This window comes from Esox lucius, chromosome 5 (genome assembly GCF_011004845.1).
Source record: "Esox lucius isolate fEsoLuc1 chromosome 5, fEsoLuc1.pri, whole genome shotgun sequence".
NCBI classification, from domain to species: domain Eukaryota; kingdom Metazoa; phylum Chordata; class Actinopteri; order Esociformes; family Esocidae; genus Esox; species Esox lucius.
In genome coordinates, this window is record NC_047573.1 from 6046405 (window position 1) to 6073266 (window position 26862).

Here is a 26862-nt window from a genome sequence, read left to right on the forward strand (position 1 = left end):
ACGCCAGCGTCCCGAACGGTGCCCTCTTCCCTGTGTAACGGCCCGGACTTCTTTCCCCGGAGACCGCTTGGCGCTAGCGCACTACGCCGGGGGACGGAGAGTGATTTGGGACGCGTGAGATCACTCCTGGCAAAAGAATGGCCTCTCCCTGAGATAAAGATGCCGCCTAATTGGAAAACAAATCACGGATTGACCAGAGCCACCTATTCTGACATGAAGATACTGACTGCAGGCTGACATGTTTCCTGGGCATAAAATAATCAATATCAGCAGCTATCGAGTCAACAGCATCTCGCAGTGTCACAGCATGGTCGCACTCAACAGGCTTGATTGGATTTGCATAGGAAAAAAAGACCATGAGTTAGAGCAGCACTGGAAGGCTGATAATATTATCAGTGATGTGATTTCTATCTATTTTTATTATCATTAAACAAGGCATCTATTAAACCTTTTATTTAATGCGTGTGGCTATAGTAAATCTCAGTCAGGTAAGAGACCAACACGATGAAAACACTGGTAAAGCCCATATGCAGTGTGGGTAATTTTATAAATCTGTTTGCTTAATTAATGGAAGAACGCCAACATATGCTGTATAATGTATTACCTTCTTTGGCCCTTGAAATACGCATTCCTACCATGTAGTGAACACATTTGAATGTCTCCTGATAGGCAGAGTGCTGTAGCACACGATGACAGACAGTGGGCAGGCATGCCCAGGGCTGATGGGAAATACAGTCAGTTTGGCCTTTGTAGTGGCACGCAGGGGCGACCATTTTTGGTATTTTTTTTAAATCAATTTTTGGTAATTTTTTTAAATCAATAATCACCTGATCCAAGAAGGGGTAATCTAATCTATTCATCATCCACTTGAATGTAGAAGCACTCTTGAACATCTATTCTTACTCAAAATGAAAATGACAGCAATTTAACCAGAAATACAACCCTCACCCCCACAAAAACAACAATGCATTTCACAAGTTTGTGGAGTTACAAGTTTGACGTTTTCATTGCATGAAAAGACTACAGGACCAAATATTAAACAAAAAATATTACTTTTATTCACATTATTAAGCTGATGAATCAGTATTGCAAACATTTTCTATACAGAAATTAGATTTTGGAATAATTTGCTCAAAATAGAACTTAAAAACTATAATTTATCGTTTGTTTAATCAGGCTCACTTTATCTGTGAGTGGGACCTACGTTTTCCAGACAGAAAGCAGACAAGCTGTACAAATCAGTCATGACCAAAACCCTCCATTGGAAAATGTAGTTTCTGTCATTCTTTCCCCAGAATGTCAAGTCTTTTTAACGGATGCCTCAGATGGAAACGTTTCTGTCAAACAACCCCACCGCCCTTTGACCATAAAATCTGGATTGAGGAAGTGAGATTATTATTTTATTTGCAATCTGCACTAGACAACTTTAATGTCTAAAGGGAGATGAACAGCGTGCTGGGAGATATTTTTAGGCTATGGACTGAACTTTTCATTTGCTCATTAGCTAAGTTGGAATGCTGTTTGCTATCTATTAACAGCAAGGGCTTCATTAAATTGTTACAGTATTTTATTTATACTGATGCATTTGCTGTTGATGTCGAAATAATTGGCACATAATATAGAATCTAATATTCAGTTAATTTGTTTTTACTCAAAACGTGAATCGAACCCGCCCAATCCTGCCATGTCCCTCCAAACACAAGAATACCAATTCGTACAGGACAAGTGTCATGAGAGATGGACACGGAAACACAGGAAGCTCAAGGAAAAGCGAATGATGTGGCAGAATCGGATGGGAATAAAATGACTGATGTGGCGATTTGTGCCCAGACCACGCTACGGGTAAAACAAATCCTGTGCAAAAAAAAAAAAGGGGGGCATTAGATGAAGACCTGATCACATTTTAGGTCAAAGATACACAAGAAATAAGGCGAAAAAACGCTGGCAAGCTTTCTCTCACACCGCGCCGATAACATCTCGACAGGCTGCCTCAACGCTGGGTGTGGCGGTCCATCAACCTCAACGCCTAGGCGAGTCAGAGGAAGATGGGGGTGGTGTGTAGCACCCACGCCTCAAGTCTCACGCCTCTACTTCTCCGGTCCAATCTAAAGGGGTCGGGGTCAAAGGTAGACGTCGACTGTTGGACGCCAGGCGCAAATCTGAAAGAATACCCCCCCCCCCTTTCCCGTACAGCGATAACCAGCGTTGATGGCACGTAGACAGCGGCGTTCGCCAAAACTCTCGGGACTTGAGGCACACAGGAAGGACCCATGTCGACGTACTGTGACCCATTTTCATGGACAACCAAATAAATGGGAACATTGTAAAATACATTATATTCAACGTTCAATAGATGTCCTTCAGTTCAACGCCACTCTGAGCATCATACATATGTATTACCGCGGGTTGCAAACAGACAGCTATTGCCTCCAACAAAGTGTTTCAGAAGTGTTTAATAACCAATTGTGCATGCATTTCACTTGAAGGTTAATGTTGCATGAAGGACTGTCACACTAACGTGCGTTCCAAACGCTACCATATTCCCCCAGTGTCTTACTTTGACCAGAGCCAAGTGGATCTCCTGTGGCCCCGGGAATATAGGAAATAGGCTGGGATTTGGGATGCCTGCTGTCATCTCCAAATGGGACTACCTACTCCCTTCTCCAAGCCACAGCACCACAAACTATGCTGCTCGACAGAATCTAGCAAATAGATGCCCTGAGTACTAAACAAGCAAACGTTAAACTGTAATCTCATTTTATTTATAAACCATTTATTTAAATGATAATTTTCATTTAACTTTAAGCAGGAATAACTAACACCAGAGAAGATTCTTAAGCCAGAGTACCGTTGTGGATAAATGACTGAAGATCTACGTAAGAAGGATCTGCTGTGTTTTTATTCAAAACAACCGTCCGTTGTTTCCAGATTTTTATGAAAAATGTTTTGCAATTACCAAAATGGTTTATTGTCCAATATTTTTGTAAGCAACACATGTTTTAAAGGTATGTTTTTCTGTGTAGGTATGGTGTGGGCGTATATACCCAGCCACTGAATAATGGGGGCGTACTGGTAATAAACATTATTAATGTGAGTCGTCTGCCATTTGGCCAGCTCATCTTTCACCAGAGTGCAGATAGGCCAGCTCAAGCATTTTTCAAATGGCCTGTTTGAAAAGCTTTTTCTCTAAATAAAGACTCAGCCACAAATAAAATAATATAAAAAAATCGAATACATTACTTGGGTTTGACTTAGCAGAAATGTAACTTTTAAAATATAGGTTTTTATCGGGCAGTTGCTTCGAATTTTATGTAGGGGTTTTTCTTGAGCACTGGTCTTTTCTGCTCTGTGCTACAACTCCTGAACGGAAAGCCACGCATGGCAACTTCAGGATGATGTGCTACACAACATTTGCATTGAAACTAAGGAATCATTAAGCTGCCATCGGAGAAACTGAGAAGGTTTTTCCTTCCAAGCAAATGGAGGAGGAACAATGACATGCAGAACACTATGCAGATGTTCTGCCGTGATGACGAGGTACAGGAAAAATGACTCGAAGCAACATCAACCAGCAAGCCACCCGAGACCAGCGAGCCTAGACGGGAGAAAAACATTTCAAGCTACATTGGATGCTGTATGTACTTTGTTGAATCTCATTCGACAAATAATTAAATTGCAAGGTTCCATACACATTCACTGTGAATCCCACTGTCAGAGGACAGCAACCGGAGCCGATGTCTGCACATCTGGGTTCAAAATAATGTTCGACGATTTAAACAATGTTTCATATTATATGCAAAGCCATGACTGACTATGCTCGCCAATGGAACTGGTGGCACTAAAAGTGCCAAGCCCTTCCACCCGGAACTCCAGACAGGCTAAAGCTTCGGCATCGAACCCGTTCCGTGGAGGTTCTAGTGTTTGTTCTAGTGTTTGTTTTTAGGTTCTATGCAATCACGTTACTAATTAATAAGTGTCAACATTTCAGATTTTTACTACCAGAAAAAAACATGCAAAAAGGACAAGTAGAAAGCTGCACTTGATATTACTAGCTAATACTATACCAGTCAGTACTATCCTTCCAACCCTAAACAACTCCATACTAGCTAATATTATACCAGTCAGTACTATCCTTCCAACCCTAAACAACTCCATAATAGCTAATACTATACCAGTCAGTATTATCCTTCTAACCCTAAACAACTCCAGACTAGCTAATACTATACCAGTCAGTACTATCCTTCCAACCCAAACAACTCTAGACTAGCTAATACTATACCAGTCAGTACTATCCTTCCAACCCAAACAACTCTAGACTAGCTAATACTATACCAGTCAGTACTATCCTTCTAACCCTAAACAACTCTAGACTAGCTAATACTATACCAGTCAGTACTATCCTTCTAACCCTAAACAACTCTAGACTAGCTAATACTATACCAGTCAGTACTATCCTTCTAACCCTAAACAACTCTAGACTAGCTAATACTATACCAGTCAGTGTTAACCATGATTTGTAAGTAGGAAAACCTGCAAAATCAGCAGTGTATCAAATACTTGTTCTCCCCAGTGTATATAACACTGATCAGCCATAACATTAGGACCACCTGCCTAATATTGTGTAGGTCCCCCTTTTGCTGCCAAAACAGCCCTTAACCATCGAGGCATGGACTCCACTAGACCTCTGAAGGTGTGCAGTGGTATCTGGCGCCAAGACGTTTCCTTTAAGTCCTGTAAGTTGCGAGGTGGGGCCTCCATGGATCAGACCTGTTTTCCAGCAAATCCCACAGATGCTCGATTGGATTGAGATCTGGGGAATTTGGAGGCCAAGTCAACACCTTGAACTCGTTGTTGTGTTCCTCAAACCATTTCTGAACCATTTTTGCTTGGTGTCAGGGCACATCATCATGCTGAAAGAGGCCAATGCCATCAGGGAATACCACTGCCATGAAAAGGTCCACATGGTCTGCAACAATGCTCAGATAGGATGCAAGTGTCAAAGTGACATCCACATGAATGGCAGGACCCAAGGTTTCCCAGCAGAACATTGCCCAAAGCATCATACTGCCTCCGCCGGCTTGCCTTCTTCCCATAGTGCATCCTGGTGCCATGTGTTCTCCAGATAAGCGACGCACACGCACCCGGCCATCCTCGTGATGTAAAATAAATCGTGATTCATCATACCAGGCCACCTTCTTCAATTTCTCTGTGGTCCAGTTCTGATGCTCACTTGACCAATGTAGGTACTTTTGGCAGTGGACAGGGGTCAGCATGGGCACCCTGACTGCCCCATAGGCAACCAACTGTGATGCACTGTGTGTTCTGACACCTTCCTATCAGTACCAGCATGAACTCTTTCAGCAATTTGAGCTACAGTAGCTCATCTGTTGAATTGGACCTCATAGGCCAGCCTTCACTCCCAATGTGCATCAGTGAACCTTGGCCATGACACTGTTGCTGGTTCACCACTTTTCCTTCCCTGGACCACTTTTGATAGGTACTGACCACTGCAGACCAGGAACACCCCACAAGGGCTGCAGTTTTGGAGATGCTCTGACCCATTCGTCTAGCCATCACAATTTGGCCCCTTGTCAAAGTCACATAGATCCTTATGCTTGTCCATTTTTCCTGCTTCTATCACATCAACTTTACGGACAGAATTTTCACTTGCTGCCTAATATATGCCACCCACTGACAGGTGCCATAATAATGAGATTAGTGTTATTCACTTCACCTGTCAGTGGTCATAATGTTATGGCTGATCGGTGTATATATATATGATGCAAGATCGGTCTTGTTCGTTGAGGGAACACAAAGAGGAGACGAGTCAGGTTATTTTTTAGAGGCAGGATTCTACACAGGGCTCCTGCAACTTGATGATCCACAGCCTACAGACACCTGGCTCTCAGTAGAAGGAATGGTTCCTCTGGGGGACAAAGCAAACCGTTTATTTGAAAAAATTCAAATAGCATTTGAACCCAGTTCTCTGGACCAGGGTGGCATATGACTCACGATGGTTTCTCCAGAGAGCAACAGCTGGTGTTACAGATGATAGCAACGAGATACATTCACGAAATATAGAAAAAACAATCAATTCAAATGAATCTGCCTGATGATAATGGCCGCGCAAAACCAAACACGAGACAGCTGTCAACTTACACAAATCAAGACAAATAGCATCACCACCGGTTTGATCTTAATGATCAATATGCCTGGAACAAAGAGTCCGCAGCTCAAATAGAATCCTATTCCCTTTAACAGCAGGTCAAAAATAACAAGCTACTTTATGTAGGGTGTAGCCTGCCATTTGGGACGAGGCCATATTTGATGAGGAATTCTTAACCTCTGGCAATGTCATTCACAAAACAGTGTTTGTCCCACACAATGCATTTGAATACACTAAATAAATCTGTGATTGTGACAAATTAGACTCCGGTCTGATTTGCAGAGGCCACCCTGGGACATTGGAATTCATGTCACAGCTCAGGAAAGTTGCAATGATCTTCATAATGTGTTGACATTATATTAATCTTATCTTAACCTGAAAGTGAAAATCAAGTGCTTGATTGGGTGCTTGAACGTAGTGGTTGAATAAAAAGCGTCCCAAATTGTACCCTACTCCATACACGCATGCCCCTTCTGGACCCTAATAAAGATGTTCCACTACATATGGAATGAGGAGCAGCTGAAACAGCCATGGTTCATCCACACAGACATGGCGTGCAGACCCCAGTTGTGAATATCTGTAGTTAAAGAATGAATGCAAGTGTCTATGAGCTCAGGGGGAAAACAGAGCTACCCAGCGTAATGCAGTCTCGCTGAATCTCCTCGTCCTGGGGCATATGGCAGATGTGTATGTACTTGTCTAAGTTAACACGATCATTAGGACACATAAGATCTTTCCCGAAAGAGGGACATGGAATTCTCTTTACATAGGATGTATAAATCCCCTGTCACCACTTGTCACCACTGAATTTATGTACAGTAAAGGCCACTAGAATAACAGGAGACATATGTTTCCCTACACATATAAGAAACACTTGCATACGCTTCTCCTCTTTAATCAATGCCTTACCATTAAAGGGCAGTTTAAAAAGAACATTTATACAGGATAGATTCTTATCACATTCTACATGTTTCCATCGCAACCATTAATGTGTTACGAGTGGAGAATGAGAGGCACCATCAGCAGTACGTCACGCAACATTCACAAACCAATGTACATTCAGTGGAAGACGGCAAAAAAGAAAACCTGTGTAAATTGCAATCTGTGGCATCATGCAGTTCATCAACTTAACACTGTTCAAGTGTGTCCTCAGGTCCATTTGGCCTTTCTCATTTGGTCGGCTGAGACATTATTAAGGCTCTCTCTTCCCTGTTGGTCTAATTTGTTAGCTCTTTTCTCTTTTCTCTCCAGGCTTATAAAATGAAAATTACTTCATTATTGCAGCACCGGGCAATTTGATTATGAAGACCTTGTTTCCTGTATCAACTGTGACACATGTATGCGTCTTCTCGTGAATGTGCATGTTCAATAACAGCATACAGCACAGATGAAGGCATGTAAGGTGAAATCCAGGCACATTTTTCCTTTTAGCACTTTCACATTTTGTAATGTTTTGAGCGTGGATGTACCTATGTTTTTTTGCACCTTGGCTTTCTCGGTTTTAGGGTTTACTTTTTGAACTGTGCACAAATGTTTTCTCTCAGTGCCGGTCTTCATTCTGGCCTCTAGTTTCAACCCTGCCAGGCTGACACTACGCCTCAACGCATGACAAAGAAATAGCTGAAACATTTGGAAAAAGTAATGTGTGTGTGGGACACCACCACACAGCCATTAAGCTCTCTCACACACAGACACACGCACAAACAAACAAGCACACAGGTGGGGAAGTTATTTTCGGAGTCTAGAGTGTCCTTTTAAAGAAAAAACATGTGCACCAAAACATCAATTTGTCCTTGTACCCGGAAATCCCACCAAATGTGAGTGCCTATCACCGTACATTTGGAGCCCAACAGGATAGAGACGCTGAAAGAGATAGAAATGTGAAGCATAGTTGTGAAAATTGGGTTAACCTTGCAGTAACCCTTTTTCTCTTACATTTGCGCCATCTCTAAAGTAAACATTGCAAGCCACTTATCTAATTCAATTCCCTGGGAAAACACTAACCAGATTAAACACACCACGGGCTTCGGATCTGCCATCAAAATCGGTGCAATGATGGCGGCTTTACTGACACACAGGGATCTGTTTACCCTCCACTTCAACTTCCAGCGAATGACAGAGGAAGTTAGCGTGGCACATTTTCAAACGACAATTTATGATGATGTGGCTCAGTGCGGTGTTTTATCATCATCGTGATGAGTTCTGAGGGGTTCGGAGGAGGGCTCATTGCCTGTAGGGCCAAATTAAACGATGGCTCTGTCTTTGAGGTGCACTTTATATAAAAAGTGTTTACCGACAACATGGTCTGTTTGTGGTTATATCACATCAGTGCCTAGAATGTACATCTTGGAAGTGTACTGCTTTCTGTCACCCATCCCTGACGTGCGAACCTCGAGACCTTCTCCATTCTCCTTCTTACATCACATGAAACCAGATGTACCGACCACAAGGCACACCCGTACGAAGCACAGGTTGGAGGGGCCAGCTGGACGATCAGCTTAGCTTCTCATTATTCACAGGGCCATTATTAAAACTGTAACCATACTATTTTAAATGTTCTATCTCATTATTTATATTTGACGAAGTCCATGAATTTTCCCATTTCCAACGTTCATATCATGGTCAAATCCTTCGTTCTATTACCGCAGTGCTCAAAGGTCTTGGGACCATTCACACATTTCTTCTGCAAAAATGTGGAATTGGACAAACCTTTCAAAAACCAAAATGAAGACTTAAATGTCCAAAAATGGCAAGGACTCAGGTATTGTGGAAATTGAATTCACTTGGCTGGAGGCAACTGATTCTCGTTTATGGTGTCATTTATTGAGGTTTAGTTGCAGAGTGAAAACAGCAATCCACCCAGGTGTGAAAAGGGAAAACATAATCTTATCTTTAATTGTCGCTCCTTCATTGTAAAGTGTCAGCTTGCCAATTCATAGAAGTGCAATTGTACAGCAAACACTGAATGACTTTCAATAACACTTCACCAAGCCAGCGTTCATGCCATCATACAGATCTCTTTGAATTATAGATGAAACCCCGGGAAGCAATTCCAGGATCTCTACGATGTCATGGCCAAATGTTTCGCTGTAAAAACGAAAAGGTACAGATTACGCTGCCTGATTTCTATGGCGTGGCACTAGACTCTGGAGTACTCACCAAAAGGGCAGTGGCAGATGTGTCCATTCAGCAGATCCACACAGGAACCTCCATTCAGACAAGGCCTTGACCAACAGTCGTCACTATTCTCTGAGCACCACTGGCCTGCATTGTGGACAGATAACAAGTACTGTAACTAAGTTTCAAGTTCACATTAACAGCTGTGTTACTGGCAATGAAAACTTATGCCGGCACTCCTCCCCACACCCATGTGCGCACACACTTCGTTGGATTATTCCGTCTCCTATATTACATAGATACATCCTGTATTGGCCAATGTTTGCCAGAAAAACAATCCATAAAATGTACAGCACATGCTTTTGCACCTCAAGCAAGCCCCACGTTCAAGTAACTGTCCAGTCGTTAAGCAACTGTTCTTCAGATGATATTCAACAATGTGTTTCCGATGCAGCTGACCTGATTGGCCCAGACGGGGGTCATGTGGATGGCCACAACATCCATCACTGGTCACCTCGTTAGTCCAGATGTCTTTCACCTGGCGTGGGACAGTGCTTCAGATGTTTTCTCCCATTTAATGAGATAACACAAGGCTGAAACTTCAGTTCTTCTATGTTAGATTTTTTTCTCCACTTTAATTTTCCCTGACTTTCTTGAATCGAGGTGGGTATTTATTTTAAGTTTGGCTGTCCTGTGCAGATTTACTGATCCCACGTGGTGTGTCTTTCAGAACCATTTTCTCCATAGTTTGACAGCATTTAGTGGTCACCCCCCAGTGTGTCTTTGAGAAACCCTATGGTTGTCAAAGGGATTTCTTTGTTAGTTATCTTACTGCTTGAGCAACAATATTCTAGGTGTCTTATTAGGGAAGTATGAAAAATAACTGTATAACGACTTATTATGACAATATTAGTCAAATATTTTTCAGATCTAAATATTTCAATGAGGTACGTTAAAAATTAGAGGTGCATAGTTTTGAGTGAGTTTTGAGTGAGCAACAGAAGCGTTCAACTTGCAGTGGTCTCTTAATTTTAACCCTTCTGTTCCTCATTCAAAACCTTCCTTTTCGATTTATTTGGAAAGGAAAGAAATAGGTGCAGTGGTCTCTTACTTTTTTCCGGAGCGTTATTTTTCCTGTTGTCCCAAAAAAATAAAAATACAATGAGAGGTGTATACTGGTCAAAGTAAGGAGAATATTGATTGGCCCGCTCACTCTACTTTGACCCCTCCAATACTAATCTAGACATGAGCAAGAACAGCATGAAACTGACATTTTCACTGGACAGTTAACAGACCTTTAAAATGTAATGCGCCACAACACAGAGATACCCAGGGATTCGAGGAAGAAATGAGCTGTTAGCTACATCTGGTACAGCACATATATTTTCTCAAGTGTTCTGAGACTTCCATTTTTGTTGTACAATCTCACAGTACAAATACGACAAAAAATATCTGGTACACCTATGGGAAATGGTAATTTACTTGCAGCTGTTATGCCATGTTCTTGTTTGTTATGTCGTTCAACGTGTTTACTGTTACTTCGGTTTAGGCTCTCCTCCCTAACTACTTCAAATCAATGAACGCCCCATGCAAAAAGACAACGGCACTCATGGACAACAATTAAGTCACAAGACTTGCCGTATTATTCTTCAGTAAGTGGGCAGTGCCCGACCCTGAAATCTCTTGTCGCTGGCAAGCCACACCCTTTCACATCGAAGAGTCAAAACGAGACACGCGCAAACCGTTCGCTAAACACGCCAGTCCCACCTTCAAAGCCTGGCGGACAGTGGCATCGGTAGCTGCCTGTCAGATCCTCACAGGTGGCCCCGTTGGCGCACAGGGAACTCAGACACTCGTCCGTCTCGCGCTCACAGTCCCGCCCCTCGAACCCGAGGTCACAGCGACAGGTGTAGCCACCCGGCCAGTCCAGGCAGACGCCGCGCTCGGAGCAGCGGTGGCCCGGACAGTCATTGACATCCACCTCGCAGCGCGCACCGCCGTAGCCATTCGGGCAGAGGCAGCTGGGTGGGGAGAGACACACTGTTACCAGATGAACGGTGGGCGTTCTGGCATGGCACAACACCCTGTGCCCTTTTATATCAGCCATGTAGCCCAAACACCTGCCAAGACATACTGATATAATACAAACCTTGTGACTAACAGAAATACAATGTACAGTGGGGAGAACAAGTATTTGATACACTGCCAATTTTGCAGGTTTTCTCACTTACAAAGCATGTAGAAGTCTGTAATTTTTATCATAGGTACTCTTCAACTGTGAGAGACGGAATCTAAAACAAAAATCGTATGATTTTTAAATAATTTATTAGCATTTTATTGCAGACTCCAACCTCTCCACAATGGCCAAGACCAGAGAGCTGTGTTAGGAAATCTGGGAAAAAAAATGCAAATGAATTACTTAAAAATCATACAATGTGATATTCTGGATTTTTAGATTCCATCTCTCACAGTTGAAGTGTACCTATGATAAAAATGACAGACTTCTACATGCTTTGTAAGTGGGAAAACCAGCAAAATCGGCAGTGTATCAAGTACTTGTTCTCCCCACTGTAACAGTTAACATGTAGCTGTTGTGTGATATATTTTCTGAGGCACTCGCGTTCTGTCAAACCAGATCAGAAATTTAACAGTTTATCGATAATTCTGACAGGGCTTCACAATGCCTGTGCCTGCGTGGCTTTGAACAAAAGCTGTGTTTCTAAAGGACAGCGTTACCTGAACATTTGACAAAATCTATCAAATGGAGCTACATTTCATTTTCTAGCAGGGATAAATAGGAAATCAGCCGTTAGGAGTATGCATCGCTTTGTTCTCGTCACTGTAACCTATTGATCCCTGTAATCTATTTCAGACCTCCTTCATCCCATTTTTGTTTTACTAGAGATGGTCAGAGCAAGAGAAAGCGAGGGATCATGGGAGAGAAGGTTTGTGCCGGGAATACCCCTTTGCGGCTTTCAAGCCCTTAAGTAAGAGCTGAAACAACTCCGGCCACATAGACAAACACACATCGCAGCTCCTGCCCACTTCAGCCACGAAAGGCCCCTGCACATGGCGTAGCGAAGACAGCTGTACACCCGAGGCTCCTGACACTCACCCATAACCATCGACGCGGTCCACACAGGTGGCCCCGTTCTGACACCAGTGCTGAACACAGTCGTCGACGTTGACCCGGCAGTTGCGTCCTGTCCATCCAGGGGCGCAGAGACACGCGTAACTGCTGGCGTCGTTCACGACGCACCGACCCATGTTGGCACAGGGCTGCAGAGCGGGACGTGACACCGGAAACACACCGATCAGTTCCCTCCCAAGTTCCACGTTCTACAGCAGCGGTGTTCAACTCTCACCCCTCCAAGCCAGCTCCACTCCACGGTTTCACCACGAACCTCTAATCAGGGACTTATTTAGACCTGGGACCACGGGTGGTTGCAGTTAATGACGAGGTAGAAGAGGAAACCAGCAGGTTAAGAACCTGGCAGGGTAAGAGTTGAATATCCATGTTCTACAGATATTTCCATGTATATTTTAGGTTTCGATGACATCTTAAAGGCAGCGCTCCTTCGAGGAGCACTGCCCTATCTTGGGAACAATACCACATTTCTCAGTTCTTTGGCAAAGCTATTCCCATGGTTGTTGTGGTGTCTTTTCAAAAGCTGGCTGAAACTTTGATACGACGTGTGTAGCTAGATTAAATATTGGATTCCATATCGACAGCGGAATTAGCCCCAACGGCTTTTTCTTTCACTGTCTTCCATATTATGTGCCATTTTCGTGTGCCGGCTGCACTGATTTTGACACATTAATTTGTGTCACATGTATTTGCCCATTTTGATTTTTATAAATGGGTGAGCATATATTTTAGGGAAAACGTGTGTAACTGTGCATCCTCGTAAGTGTGCGTGCGTGCGTGCGTGCGTGTCTGTGTCTGAGTGTGGGTCCACTCATTCTAAAACAATCAGTTAATGCGTTCCAAGACTACAATGCTCTGATTAATGGCATCATTCCAAACCATTTTTGGAGCCAATCATTGGAGAGGTGAGACTAATTTGTCAATGTGCTTCATCTTCTAGCAGCACACTGGAGTTCAAATTATATTTTCAGTAATATCAGAATTAGCTTTAGTCTGCTCGCAGTGTCCGATGGGGGGAGTTGACATCTACCCATCTATTCGGTTGTACATATTGCAATGGACAAGTGGTTCTCAAACCTCTCCTGTCGATCCCCAGCCCCTCCGTGATGTATCACAAGTGTTTCAAAGCTAGCACGCTTGAATGAACTTGTTGATTCTGTTGATTCAACTGAGTTAGTTCAGGAGTACAACAAAACCATGCCATGCCTGAGGGTCCCCAGCAGAGGTTTGAGAAGCACTGCGCCAGATAAGCTCAGGCCATCCATTTCAGACAAGCTCAATTGATATTTGAAATGAACCCGGGTGTTCAACTCGCCTCACTAACAGTAAACTATTCTGTTTTCCCTTCAGTTTCAACAGTGTTTAAATATGGGAAATTCTGGCCTTGTTCCAAATCTGAACATGCACCGATATCAACGTGACAGTTTGCAGAGATTGGACTTAGCAGTAGTTAGGATTCACTCCTGAGTTTCCTCTTGGCGGAAATCTGTTTTACCCACTTGTATGTTCTGAGGGCACAGCATGCGACACAGGTACTTCAGTCCATCGGGCAGGTCCAGGCACTGCATGTTCACAGGACATGTGGCGTTGGGGAGGGTGCAAGCATCCACGTCCACCTCACAGTCCAGCCCCAGAAACCCTGCAGGGAAACAGTGAAACAGAGTGATCAACACTGAAAAAGCCTGCAGTATGTCACGTTCGCCACGACCAGTGAAACCAGAGAACAAAGACATTGCAGATTTGCCAACAAAAAAAGGACAAAAGAGGTTGGAGATTTAACAAACCCCTCGGTCTGATACAGTTATGGACTGTCGCTCAATCGGAGTGTTGACATTGTTTTAGTCGATTATGAATTGTTGTATGTTTTAATGCAAGCACTTCTGAGATTGTTCTGGAATTGAAAGTGCTATAGGAGCTGAATACTTCAGCAGTACTTCTGCAGTAGCCTAGCAGTTTGAGATAACTTCCCCAAACCACTTGGAAAGAAAAGAGTAAAAGTGGGAACTTAAAAAAAAACTATTTCTAGGACTCAGCGGTTAGGGTTAGGAGTTACAAACCAATGAATACCTGATTGAGCCTCTGGAATACAAAGATCACACAAAAAACGTTAAGTTAGTACTGTTGCGATACCATATCTTTCAAATGGCTATTGTAGGCCAGGCATTCAAAAAAACCTTCCAACTAACTTCCTACATAATTGTTTTCACAAATGCTGGACTACTTTTGAACCATGTGAAGTGATTTACAGAGCTTCTCTATGCACTGCTGCAGTAAAATACTTTTTTTTGGAGGGGGGCGGGATTCGCATAGGTCTTAAACTAAAAATAAAATCCCCAAATCCATAATACAGGGTATTTCCTTCTTAAAAGACTAAAAACAGCAAGAAATACTTCAAAGAATAAACCTGCTAAAGGGCAAAATAATTCTGGGCAGTTTGTACCACGGTCCTGAGAATGGAACCGATCTGGGTTTCACCAACCACAGGCAGAAGAATGTTGGGTGGTTTGCACCACAGTCCTGAGAATGGAACCGATCTGTTTGCGCCACGGTCCTGAGAATGGAACCGATCTGGGTCTCACCAACCACAGGCAAAAGAATGTTGGGTGGTTTGCACCACAGTCCTGAGAATGGAACCGATCTGGGTTTCACCAACCACAGGCAAAAGAATGTTGGGTGGTTTGCACCACAGTCCTGAGAATGGAACCGATCTGTTTGCACCACGGTCCTGAGAATGGAACCGATCTGGGTTTCACCAACCACAGGCAAAAGAATGTTGGGCGGTTTGCACCACAGTCCTGAGAATGGAACTGGAAAAAAGGCAAAAAAAGAAGGATTGCGGATTGGCAGAGGCCGAAAGTAGTCCATTATTGTGAGAAAAGGGTGGCATTTGGGACACAGCATGCGTCTAGCCCTCCATTTACGGATCATATACCAGGGTCGGCCTCAAGTCCATTTCCATTCTGTCAATTCAGGAAGCAAAAACATATTCCAATTATCCCAATCGCCTCTTAATGACTGAAAATTGGAATTTGGTTTGGAGTTTTACTCCGAATTGACTGAATTGAAATGGGGGGGGGGTGAAGAACAGGTCCTGATTGAAAGTGCAGCATCATCTGTCTGCACTGCTTGCACACACACACACATGCACACACACACACACACTCACACACACACACTCACATCTCTAGGGTGGCCCATCTCCATCAGAATGCATCAGTGGATGTAAATTCAGCCTCAGCCGGCCCGAGCCGAATAAACAATTACGGCCGAATCATATTAATACAGGAGTACAATATGCCATGAGAGGAGAAGGAGAATTCCATATCACAATATTGACACAATTCTCTCGCAGTAATGAGCTCTGGCAATGAACTGAGTGATTTGTTCAGCTGCCAGTCAAAGTGTGAGTCTCAAATGGCGACCTACTGCCTTTGAAGTGCCCTGGTTTTGAAGAACGCTCACAGGGCTCTTGTCAGAAGAAGTACCCTATGTAGAGAATAGAATTGCCCTTTGAGATCCATTCAATGGCCTGTTTGAGAGAAGAAATGATAGAGCTTTGTGTTAGTGCAACCGAAGACGCGGTTATGGTAAAACATGCACCGCTGGGACATCAGCGTTTGTAGACGCCCCCCACCCCCCCCCACACACACACATAAAAAAATAAAAGCAGACAACGAGGCCGCCAACATCTACACTGTGCATCACCTGGGTAGGTGTGCAACAGAAGTTCAACATTCACCCGTTGCTCCGGTAAAACTTAACACAGACATGGGAAAGAATTCGATTGGCACTGTTTTAGCCACGCCGGCAGCCAAGCGTTGCACTGTAAATGAATGTTATTTCCGTTGTTCCGAACTGCGGCGAGGCTATAGGTGCATTTTTCGAGGCTTGAGGCTGGTATGGTGGGGGGTGGTCAGGCCTGTGGTAAAACCACATGCGAGCGGGGAGCGCATACGTACCAGGGGGACACCGGCATTTGTAGAAGCCAGCAAAGTCCATGCATATCCCATTGTGCTGACAGGGGCTGGAAATGCAGTCATCAATTTCAGACTCACAGTGGGGTCCTTAAACACAAAGAGGAATAAATGCAACACTGATCGACTGTAATGTGTTTTAATTTTATGTAGACATTTTAATTAACCCATAACACAAATGGACCCAGTGTTTCAAAATTAGGAGTTCACAATAAGTTTCTTCCCATTAGAATTCTGACTGTACATTCCAAAGGCCTAACATTTTCTCTTTAGCTATTTCACACTGAATATACTGAATACAAGACTATCAGCAGGTATGGCTAGTTTCCAAAGCTATTGTAACACGGCCTCAGCATCAAGACTTAAGACATAAATAGTTAATAAGTAGTTCCCACTTTGAATCAGAAATGCCAGTGCCTCAAAGTGCTCTTCAGTTCAAGTCAAGTTTAAATCTAGCTCAGATAAAACCTTCCTGTGTAATACATCTCCATGGTGATTTAGTCGTTCTACGTGTCAATTACAGGAAAAACATCCATTTGAGGTTCTCCCATGCAGGGGACACCGCTCAGATGTGACAGGGGGAAGTGATTCATCACAAACATCCGGTCATCAATAACAGCGCAGAAAAAGCTCCTCTGTTGACAGAGCTAAACTCAGGATGTGTCCCGAATCACACCCAGCTTCCCATTGAGTGCCCTCATTTCCACCCTGAGTGCCAAGGCAAATCCGTAGAGCCCTGGTCAAAAAAGGCGCACTGTGCAGGGAATAAGGTGTCATTTAGGATGACGCCTGAGTCTAACTGCACAGCGGGCCCACCGTGATAAATATCATAACGTTCTATCTACAGGTCGTTATACAGTAAAAATGCCATGACTTGTACAAATCCATCCCAATAAAAAATGGAAGTACAGAGATGTGTGAAGATGGATGTCAGTAAAATTAATTATACAGGTAGTACTGTCAACAGGAAGTTTTGCTGGCAGCTCCTTGTGAAATAGAGGATAAATATAAAATATTACACAAGAAATAGCCAGCAGAAATATTTGTTCACAGAAAAATAACTCACCGTATAATGTATTTTTAACCATGGGCAATGATGCATATTCCGGACTGACCAAACAAATATTACTTTACCAACAATAAAGCTCACTCTTTCCTGCTTTCTAAGGTAACATTTGAATCAGAAATTAAGTTAATTATAGTATCATAAAACACATTCCTGTTTTTACTGCCTCAAAATGTCTACAGCCTTCAACAGGGCCACAAGAGATTGAGCCAAGGTGTGTAAACAACACAACAGTAGACTACACAACAGCACATTCAACTACTTTACAGTACACTACAGAACAGTACACTACAGTACACTACATTATAGTACACTACACTAGACTACACAAAAGCACATTAAATTACTGTACAGTACACTACTGAACAGTACACTACACCACACTACAGTACACTACAACACACTATCCTACACTACATTAAACTACAGTACACTATAGCACACAATCCTAAACTACATTAAACTACAGTACACTACAATACACAATCCTACACTACATTAAACTACAGTACACTACAATACACAATCCTACACTACATAAAACTACAGTACAGAACAGTACACTATCCTACACTACATTAAACTACAGTACACTACAATACACTATCGAACACTACATTAAACTACAGTACACTACAATACACAATCCTACACTACATTAAACTAAAGTACACTACAACACACTATCCTACACTACATTAAAGAAGAGTACACTACAACACACTATCCTACACTACATTAAACTACAGTACAGTATAGTACAGTATAGTACAGTATAGTACACTACATTACACTACAGTATAGCACACAGCAGTACACTACAGTATAGCACACTATAGCACACTACAGTATAGCACACTATAGCACACTACAGTATAGCACACTACAGTACACTACAGTATAGCACACTACAGTATAGCACACTATAGTACACTACAGTACACTACAGTATAGCACACTATAGTACACTACAGTATAGCACACTACAGTAAACTACAGTATAGCACAGTATAGCACAGTATAGTACACTACAGTATAGCACACTACAGTATAGCACACTACAGTACACTACAGTATAGCACACTATAGTACACTACAGTATAGCACACTACACTACAGTATAGCACACTACAGTAAACTACAGTATAGCACACTATAGCACACTACACTACAGTATAGCACACTACAGTAAACTACAGTATAGCACACTATAGCACACTACAGTAAACTACAGTATAGTACACTATAGCACACTACACTACAGTATAGCACACTACAGTAAACTACAGTATAGCACACTATAGCACACTACACTACAGCTCCCTTAGTTGACAATGCAGCAATAACCTAAAGTGTCTTTGTGCCAGACGGCTGGAGAGAGAACACGGACAAGACTGGCTCTCGAGCGCACAACCTCAGAGGAAAATAATGGCTATTTTAAGGTGATGGATGATGTACATGAGTCAGCCGGGTAAAAGGATGATTTAACGGTCAGTGAGAGGGTGGAGACTTTAAAAGCCACGATGGAACTTGGGGATGCTTCCCAAATGGCACACTACACATGGGAAAAACTAATGCACTAAACAGGGAATACGGTGCTGTGTTGTTAAGCAGTGATGCAGTGTTGATGCAGTGTTGTTAAGCAGGAAGTGATGACACACAGGAAGTGATGACACATTGGGAGGTGGAACGCATCCGTGAGACGATAATATAATTGGACATGGAAGTGAATTCACATACATGAACTATGTGCTCCTATGAACAGCCTGTCATGTTATAAAATGTGAGTACATAAGGATATCAATATTAGGGGTGTTATGCTATGTCAATGTCAATCAGCATCTCAGACAGCATTGTATGTTCACAAAATCACATTGGTTACGAGAATTAACCCAGCTAAGTAAATACATTTTTTTTTCTTTTTACTAATCTATTCATGAAACATCATCGAAACCTTAAAAACCAGAGAAGCACAAAGGTCATGTGGCAAACCTGTCACCGTGGAATAAACGTTGAAAAGGTTCCGGGTGAATGTTTAGGATTATTTCACTCTCATATATTGGGGTTAATTTGCAATTCCTAAACCTCCTAGTTAGGTGACACAGATAAGGGTGTGCATAGCTCCGATTATTTCTGCAATAGAAAACGATTAAGACAGGATTACATCTTTCTGCAGAGCAAACTTAATTACTAATGTACCATGACCTTTTCACATTAGCAATGGAACGCTCACGGAAAAGCATACAAGGAAAGGATATTGAGATAAATGAAAGAAAGACAACAGGCATTAACCAAAGACGGGTTCAAATACTGTTCATTTAAATATGTTAAATACAAAAAAACAAAAAACCTTTTTGCTTTAGCCAACCTTAAGTGGGAGTGGCAGGTGGCCGGGGATTTGGTTTTACACTGTTCAGGCTTTACCGTTGGTTTCCTCTCGCAGCAGGCAAGCCCAATTAAGCACAGTGTATTTACAATTAATTGATATTGTATTTAAACACTAGAACTGGAATTAGAATTCACTGCAGAGCATTAGGAACTGAGATCAGTTGTGTGTGTTTCACCATGTTCATGCGGATCACAGGGAGTCTTTGATTCATCATGAAGAGAAAGAGCACAGCGAGGCTGATGCACGCATTCCAAACGGCGTCCTATCCCCTATGCAGCACACTCCTTCTGACCACGGCCTCATGCAATGTTTGGTGCAACATGAAGGGTACAGTGGCATGTGGGACACACACACACCAAACATCTGATCTCCGGCGTCATCTAGCCAGCTCATAAATGCACAGAGAGGCCTTGGCTGGTGTCAGTAATTGGCTGATATACTGCAGTCCTTGGGTGCAATCCAAGGCTAACGCATCTAACTATGCAAACCATTGCAAAAATATAAAAAAATACAAAATACAGAAACCATGATAGATTGTACTTCCAGAAAAAAAGGTCCAGGTCCCGGCTTTGGAATAATTTTGTTACATAACAATAGCTTTCCCTGGAGCGAGCAGCCCGGCTGACTGGTTTTCTTTCATCAAGACCTTTCTCCCCAGCCCACAAAGATTGTTCAAATGTCATCATTACAGTGAGATTATTTGGATGGAGACCGGTTAAAATCAGTATAATCGGATTATCTGGCTGTAGACTGGTTAAAATAAAATGTGTATAGTCGGATTATCTGCATGTAGACTGGTTGGATTGACATCAGCATAATCGGATTATCTGCATGTAGACTGGTTAGAATGACATCATTTCAATTGGATTATCTGGTTGTAGACTAGTTAGAATGACATCAGTATAATCAGATGATCTAGATGTAGACTGGTTAGAATGGCATGAGTATAATCAGATGATCTAGATGTAGACTGGTTAGAACGACATCAGTATAATCAGATGATCTAGATGTAGACTGGTTAGAATGACATCAGTATAATCAGATGATCTAGATGTAGACTGGTTAGAACGACATCAGTATAATCAGATGATCTAGATGTAGACTGGTTAGAATGACATCAGTATAATCAGATGATCTAGATATAGACTGGTTAGAATGACATCAGTATAATCAGATGATCTAGATGTAGACTGGTTAGAATGACATCAGTATAATCAGATGATCTAGATGTAGACTGGTTAGAATGACATCAGTATAATCAGATGATCTAGATATAGACTGGTTAGAATGACATCAGTATAATCAGATGATCTAGATGTAGACTGGTTAGAATGACATCAGTATAATCAGATGATCTAGATGTAGACTGGTTAGAATGACATCAGTATAATCAGATGATCTAGATGTAAACTGGTTAAGACAACATCATTACAATTCGATTATCTGGTCGTAGGCCGGTTCAAATTAATGCCATATAATGTGATAGTAAACTGAACTGAATTAACTGTTTGGGATGACGTAATTTCAACCAGCTATTGCGTGCTAGGTCTACTCTTTGAGCAAGAATAGCATTTGATAGCATTTCTGGTGGTCTTATATTACATTGTGTAATAAAGCTGCAGTGTTCTTGTTCTTTTTTTCATTGCATTAGACAGATGCACAGAGAGTGATAGAAGAGATGCATGTCTATCTACCTTGCATTCAACTGCAGTAGCGACTATAAAGTGCACTGGCCTGTGATGTGCTGTAAAACACGTCTAATCAAACTCCTTTAAACTTGTGCACTGGAACAATGAAAGGGGACATTTTACTACGGACATTTTACGTTTATTATCTGCTTTATTTGTTCAGAAAATGGAGGTAGAGTACCATACGCATTGGCAGAGGTGTTTCGTTGAAGAAACTGAGTAATTCCACTGAGACATCACAAGCTACTAAATCCCACTTTTATGAGGGTAGTGGGTAGAATATAAAGAGAACAGAAGTAAAAAAAGGGTCTGCAGAAAGCATGTGGAATTGTCTAAATAATGAAATCTGATATATGAACACCGGCAAAAACAATCAGTTAAGTTTGGTTCTCTCTTTAAATAAAAGCTTTACACTAATTTACAATACAAAGTCGTCCCATTGATCAACTTAACTTTCAAGAAGTTTACATGAAATTACTGATTTAGCAAACCCCTAATATTTGTCGTTGTCATGGAAGACCGGGTTCATGCCTTCAAGATATTGTTAAAGATGAAATGCTACTCTCAAGGAATGGCACGCTTGAGCTATGCAGAAAGGGCTATTTGCATGTGAAAAATGATCGCCACGTGCTGCATTTACAACACTGATCGGGTCATCTTGGTCATTCTTCCGACTGAGGTCCAATAAACGTGCACATGCATGCTTGAGCCTGATGTGTCCGCTAAACCCATACAGAAATATTGATTCTAGTCAGGGACAGGGCTGAGTAACGTGTGGGGTTAGCCAGGTGGCTAGGGGGGAGGGAACGAAGATTCCTGGACGATTTTCTGGACGATATCAAGTCCCTACAAGATGTGTGTATGTGTTTGTATTAAGAGTGTATGGGGAAAGTGTGTACACATGCAAAAGCCCTCTAATGTGGAGATCAGTGTGCAGGAAAGACAGGCAGCTAGTTTAACAGTGTGATGGCCTGGGGGTAGATGCTTTTTTCCAATCTTTCTGTCTGGCCAGCGATGCTCCTGAACAGTCTACAGAATGCTGCGTGGTAGCCGGATGTCAGTCATGATCTTTACGGTGTTTCTGAGGCCCTGTGTGTAGAAACGTCCAGGAGGGCAGGCAGCATGTTCCCTGACGGTGTGTTTATCCTTCAAGGGGCTGTTCGATCCCGGGCTGAACTGTCACCTTACCGGGCGATGAAGCGGCCAGAGAGAACTTAGCCAGGGTCCTCTATGATTTGCCAAATGACTCCAGCTGCCCGCTGTTGAGGAGGCTCTGTTGCACCCACTCAGCCCCATCGTCAGTCCTAACCTCGCCACCCTGGAGCACACGCACGCATGCACGTCGCCCGTGATCAGGCATGTCAGAGATGGAGTTTCAAAACAGCGTGTCTGTTTTACAGATGTCTCTGGATCTGAGTCATGCCTGCGGTTGGTGCATTCTGACTGCTGGGGAAGTGCCTGCCTGAAAGCACCGGACTATTCACGAAATAAACTGACGGCGCCAGTCTGCCCGTCATTATCATCCTGGCTGGTCAGTTCTTCTTCACCAGCCGACAGAATGTCTAGGTTGGCTACATATATGATGTGACCAGCCCCTAATTAACAAGGATCAACTCATCCTTAGGCTTTGATAAATTCTCATTACCAACGGATTAAATCAGTGAGACGTCTCGACTTGAGGCACATGTTTTCATCCAACGCAGGTTAGTCAGGAGATGTGAAGAGTCCATCAAGTGTCACTAATTAATTCTAAAATGATCAAAGATCCACCACGACTGCAAAACTAGCATGCTATGACTTTACTACACCGACTTACATGTTTGGCACCCTCTCGCTCGAACAGTTCAGAAGCTACTGTAAGTAATTGCGTGTACATTTATTCCAATTAAGTGTAGATCAAACTTTTTTACAGAAAATAAAGTTAGGATCATGTGAAAGGTGCCCACGGCTTGAATGGTTTGGGCCTTTCTAGAATTACCATTTCTAAAGAGAAGCACCGTACCCCTGAGAGATACATCCAGCAGGTGGCAGTATAGAACGGCCTGAGAAAGTACCGTTCCCAGAGAGACCTCTGCTGCGGGACGCCTCTCCTTCCTTATCACCTCCTCCATGACCATCTGGTCTGAGTCTGCCCAGTGCAGAGGTAAACTGCAACTCACTGAACGGCAGCTGAAAGGGCCTTTGGTTTTCTGCCCTTGATCAAGGTCCTACATCACTCTGAAGCTACGAAGCACGCAAGCCGGATCACCGCTGACCCCTCTCACCCCAGTAGACCGTTGGCAGGCGGAGAGCAGATGGGCCGTACAGGTCAATCACGATCAACAAACCCGACTTCTTTCACCGCACCATGGTCCACGGCAACAGGACATGGGTCCCGCAGAAACGAATGAGACCGTGCTCGCCACGCCAAACAGCCTTGAAACAGTTAAGTCAAATTCTGCTTAGCTCCCCAAATCTAAATCCAGTAAATGCATATAGAGAAACAATAAATGTGTATATCAACTGTACATTTCTGTACATAATGTACAGGATGTACTCTTACAATCATATTATATTACATTATATGTAAACCTCTCATTAATCAAATATATGTCAACGTAATGCGCATTCTGTCCCTACACGTAGCCTGGCATGGATGAATGTACATGGAGAACATTCACTGCATACAGCGCTAGGTAACTGAAGGTTTAAGACTGGAACAGCATATTCTAAAAGTCGGCCCATCTCTGGGGACATCCATCACATTGTAAGTCACCAGCACCGAAAGAGGAAACTCATATTCAAATGAGTAGATGTGTCCAAACTTTTGACTGGTAGTATATATATTATACACAATACATGGTATTTAACATATATATACACATATATACATATAGGATATATATACACACACACACACACACACACACACATACATATACATATATATATATATATATATATATATATATATATATATATATATATATCCTAAAATGGAAATATAGTAAAGCTCTATTTTAAATCCTCCTTGGTACCTCTATTCGATCTTTAATGGGTAAACTTAATAAAGTAATTAACCCTAATACTCTCCGCCTTGCATTTCACATATGATTGATTTCACTTCCAGACGAACCCAGCAGCTCCTCAGACAGTCTGTTGTTTCAAGGGCCATATAAAAAGTGACAGGATATGGAGGGGAGATTAGCTTCTTTAAATTCACAAGACTGAATTACTGGTGTTCTGGGACTCGTTGGCTTTTCAATTGCTATGTGCAGATTTCAATTAGGGTCCTTCAATATGAGATAAGGGGAAAGATACCGACACAAAAAGCCTTCAGCATCCCAAATCACCCCCTATTCCCTATATGGTGCACTACTTTTTATCAGGGCCCAGAGATCCACTCAAGGGTAGTGCATTATAAAAGGAAAACGGGGCCATTGGAGTGGGGGGGGGGGGGGGCACTATCTCAAATAAATCTGCCGTTCGGAATTTTGAACAAGTCTAAGTGGTGGAATTCATATTGTGTCCCTTCAGCATGTCACTGGACATTTTTTGTCAGATTACAATCGGGTGCTTGACATTTCGTGATGGCCTTTTTGGACAGCATCTTGTCTGCCTGCCCGGAAGGAGAAAAAATAGCTTGATATGCGTCTGAGATGAGTGTCTGGGGTGAAAAACAACATAATAAAGTCATGAAAGGTGAAAATTGCCTCAAATGCCGGTGAAGTCTGCAAAGAGTAACACTTCCTATGTAGGGAAACTTAACCTATTTAGGTGCAGTATATTAGCATTTCATATATGCCTATACCACATACGGCAAGTTGATATTTGCCTTGTCTGAATAAAGAGTGAAATATCCAGGGCCCGGCTAATGTATGATACAAGCCAGACAGCCTGGCCCAGGGGGCTTTAAGACGAGTGCTGAAATTAAACTGGTCCTCTGGAAAGTCTTCCTGCTTAAACACTTCATAATTCCACATCGAGAAAGCATCCCTGATTACCCAGTGTGCCATCCAAAGAATCACCCTGTTCCCTGCTTAGTGAACTGTGTTTGACCAAACCCCTAGGGGAGCCTAGTGGGCATTGATCAGAAATAGTGCACGAAATAGTAAGTTGCCATTTGGCACGGACACCTGGGAGAGATGGGCTCCATCAGTCACTGAGGTGCTGCCATATTGTGAGAGACAATTTTCCATCAGCGAGATGGCAACATATATTTGAGCCTGGCGCAGCACAAAAAAGCCCTAGCTCATGTAATGCTTTGTAAGGGCTTGTCGGGAGTGGCGGGTGCCGGCGTGTCGGCCAAGATTTGCGACTGAGTTTGAGTAGGATTGAAAGAGGAGACCAAAGACATCACATGTAGGGAAGCATTTTTTACCACCTTAGGTGTGATTTGGCAGCAGACTGTTGTAAAATATGTGCAATGTACTGTATGTTCAGGACATAAGAAAAACTGCTTTCAACAGTCTAAAGTATTTGGAATTTCGTTGAAGGAACAAGGAATGAATGGTGTATGGTGAATAAATCGAAGTGAAAAAGGATTTTTTGACCAAATGTTTTCGGGGGATGAATTGACAAGGAACTTCGTTAGCTGTCAAATGACTTAGAAGTTAATAATGTTTTTTATCTAATCTCCATCTGCCTGTCGTATTTCTGAAAACATAAAGCCGATGATTCAATACTGGACAAGTGAACAAACACAAACTCAACGTGCCTGGTGGAGACTTCAAATACGGGAGAACGCAAAACATGTGACCCGTTTAAATCTTCGGTAAAACCAGCAGAACGTGTTCACGCTAACCGCGCCTCTTAGAAGGCAACGTCGTCATGACCGTCCCGGAATGATGGCCACATAATGCGGGATTCCTCACCAGTGTAGTCGCGGTGACACGTGCATCGGTATTGCGGGGGATCCGTCGGTTGACTCGTGGTGACGCACGTGCCCCCATTCAGACAGCCGTCGGGGTAGATGAGGCAGGCGTTCCCCACGTACTGACAGACCTCCCCCATCCATCCTGGTGCGCAGAGACACTGTGGACAGAAAATAGCCAGCAATCCTTCACCCGCAAACAAGCATCGTCAGTCTGGTCCATACTAACAAATGACATGATTGGACTGCATGCTGCCACTGGGGGGGGGGGGGGGGGGGGGGGTGTAGCAGGGGGTTTTAATACCCTGAATATCTCCGGAATCATTTCTAGTCTGTCTAGGTTACCTACCCGATTAACAGGTTTCAGACAAATGCGCGAATGTTGGTTTCTTAGGGGTGAGAGCGGTCCCTAATACTGTTTTGGTTCCAAACAAGCATGAATTCAATACTATACGTTGGCTA

General features: G+C 42.8%; 1 protein-coding gene across 1 annotated transcript in view; it reads right to left on the bottom strand.

Annotated features, from left to right (window-relative positions):
* eys (eyes shut homolog) overlaps positions 1-26862 on the bottom strand; it is a 296854-nt gene that overhangs the window by 239767 nt on the left and 30225 nt on the right. Inside the window, exons 7-12 of the mRNA XM_020046358.3 lie at positions 26402-26561; positions 16391-16495; positions 13931-14070; positions 12399-12562; positions 11051-11304; positions 9326-9430 (exon numbers count right to left, since the gene is read on the bottom strand). Of these exons, the coding sequence (XP_019901917.3) occupies positions 9326-9430; positions 11051-11304; positions 12399-12562; positions 13931-14070; positions 16391-16495; positions 26402-26561 (928 nt within the window). The remainder of the gene's footprint in view (positions 1-9325; positions 9431-11050; positions 11305-12398; positions 12563-13930; positions 14071-16390; positions 16496-26401; positions 26562-26862) is intronic.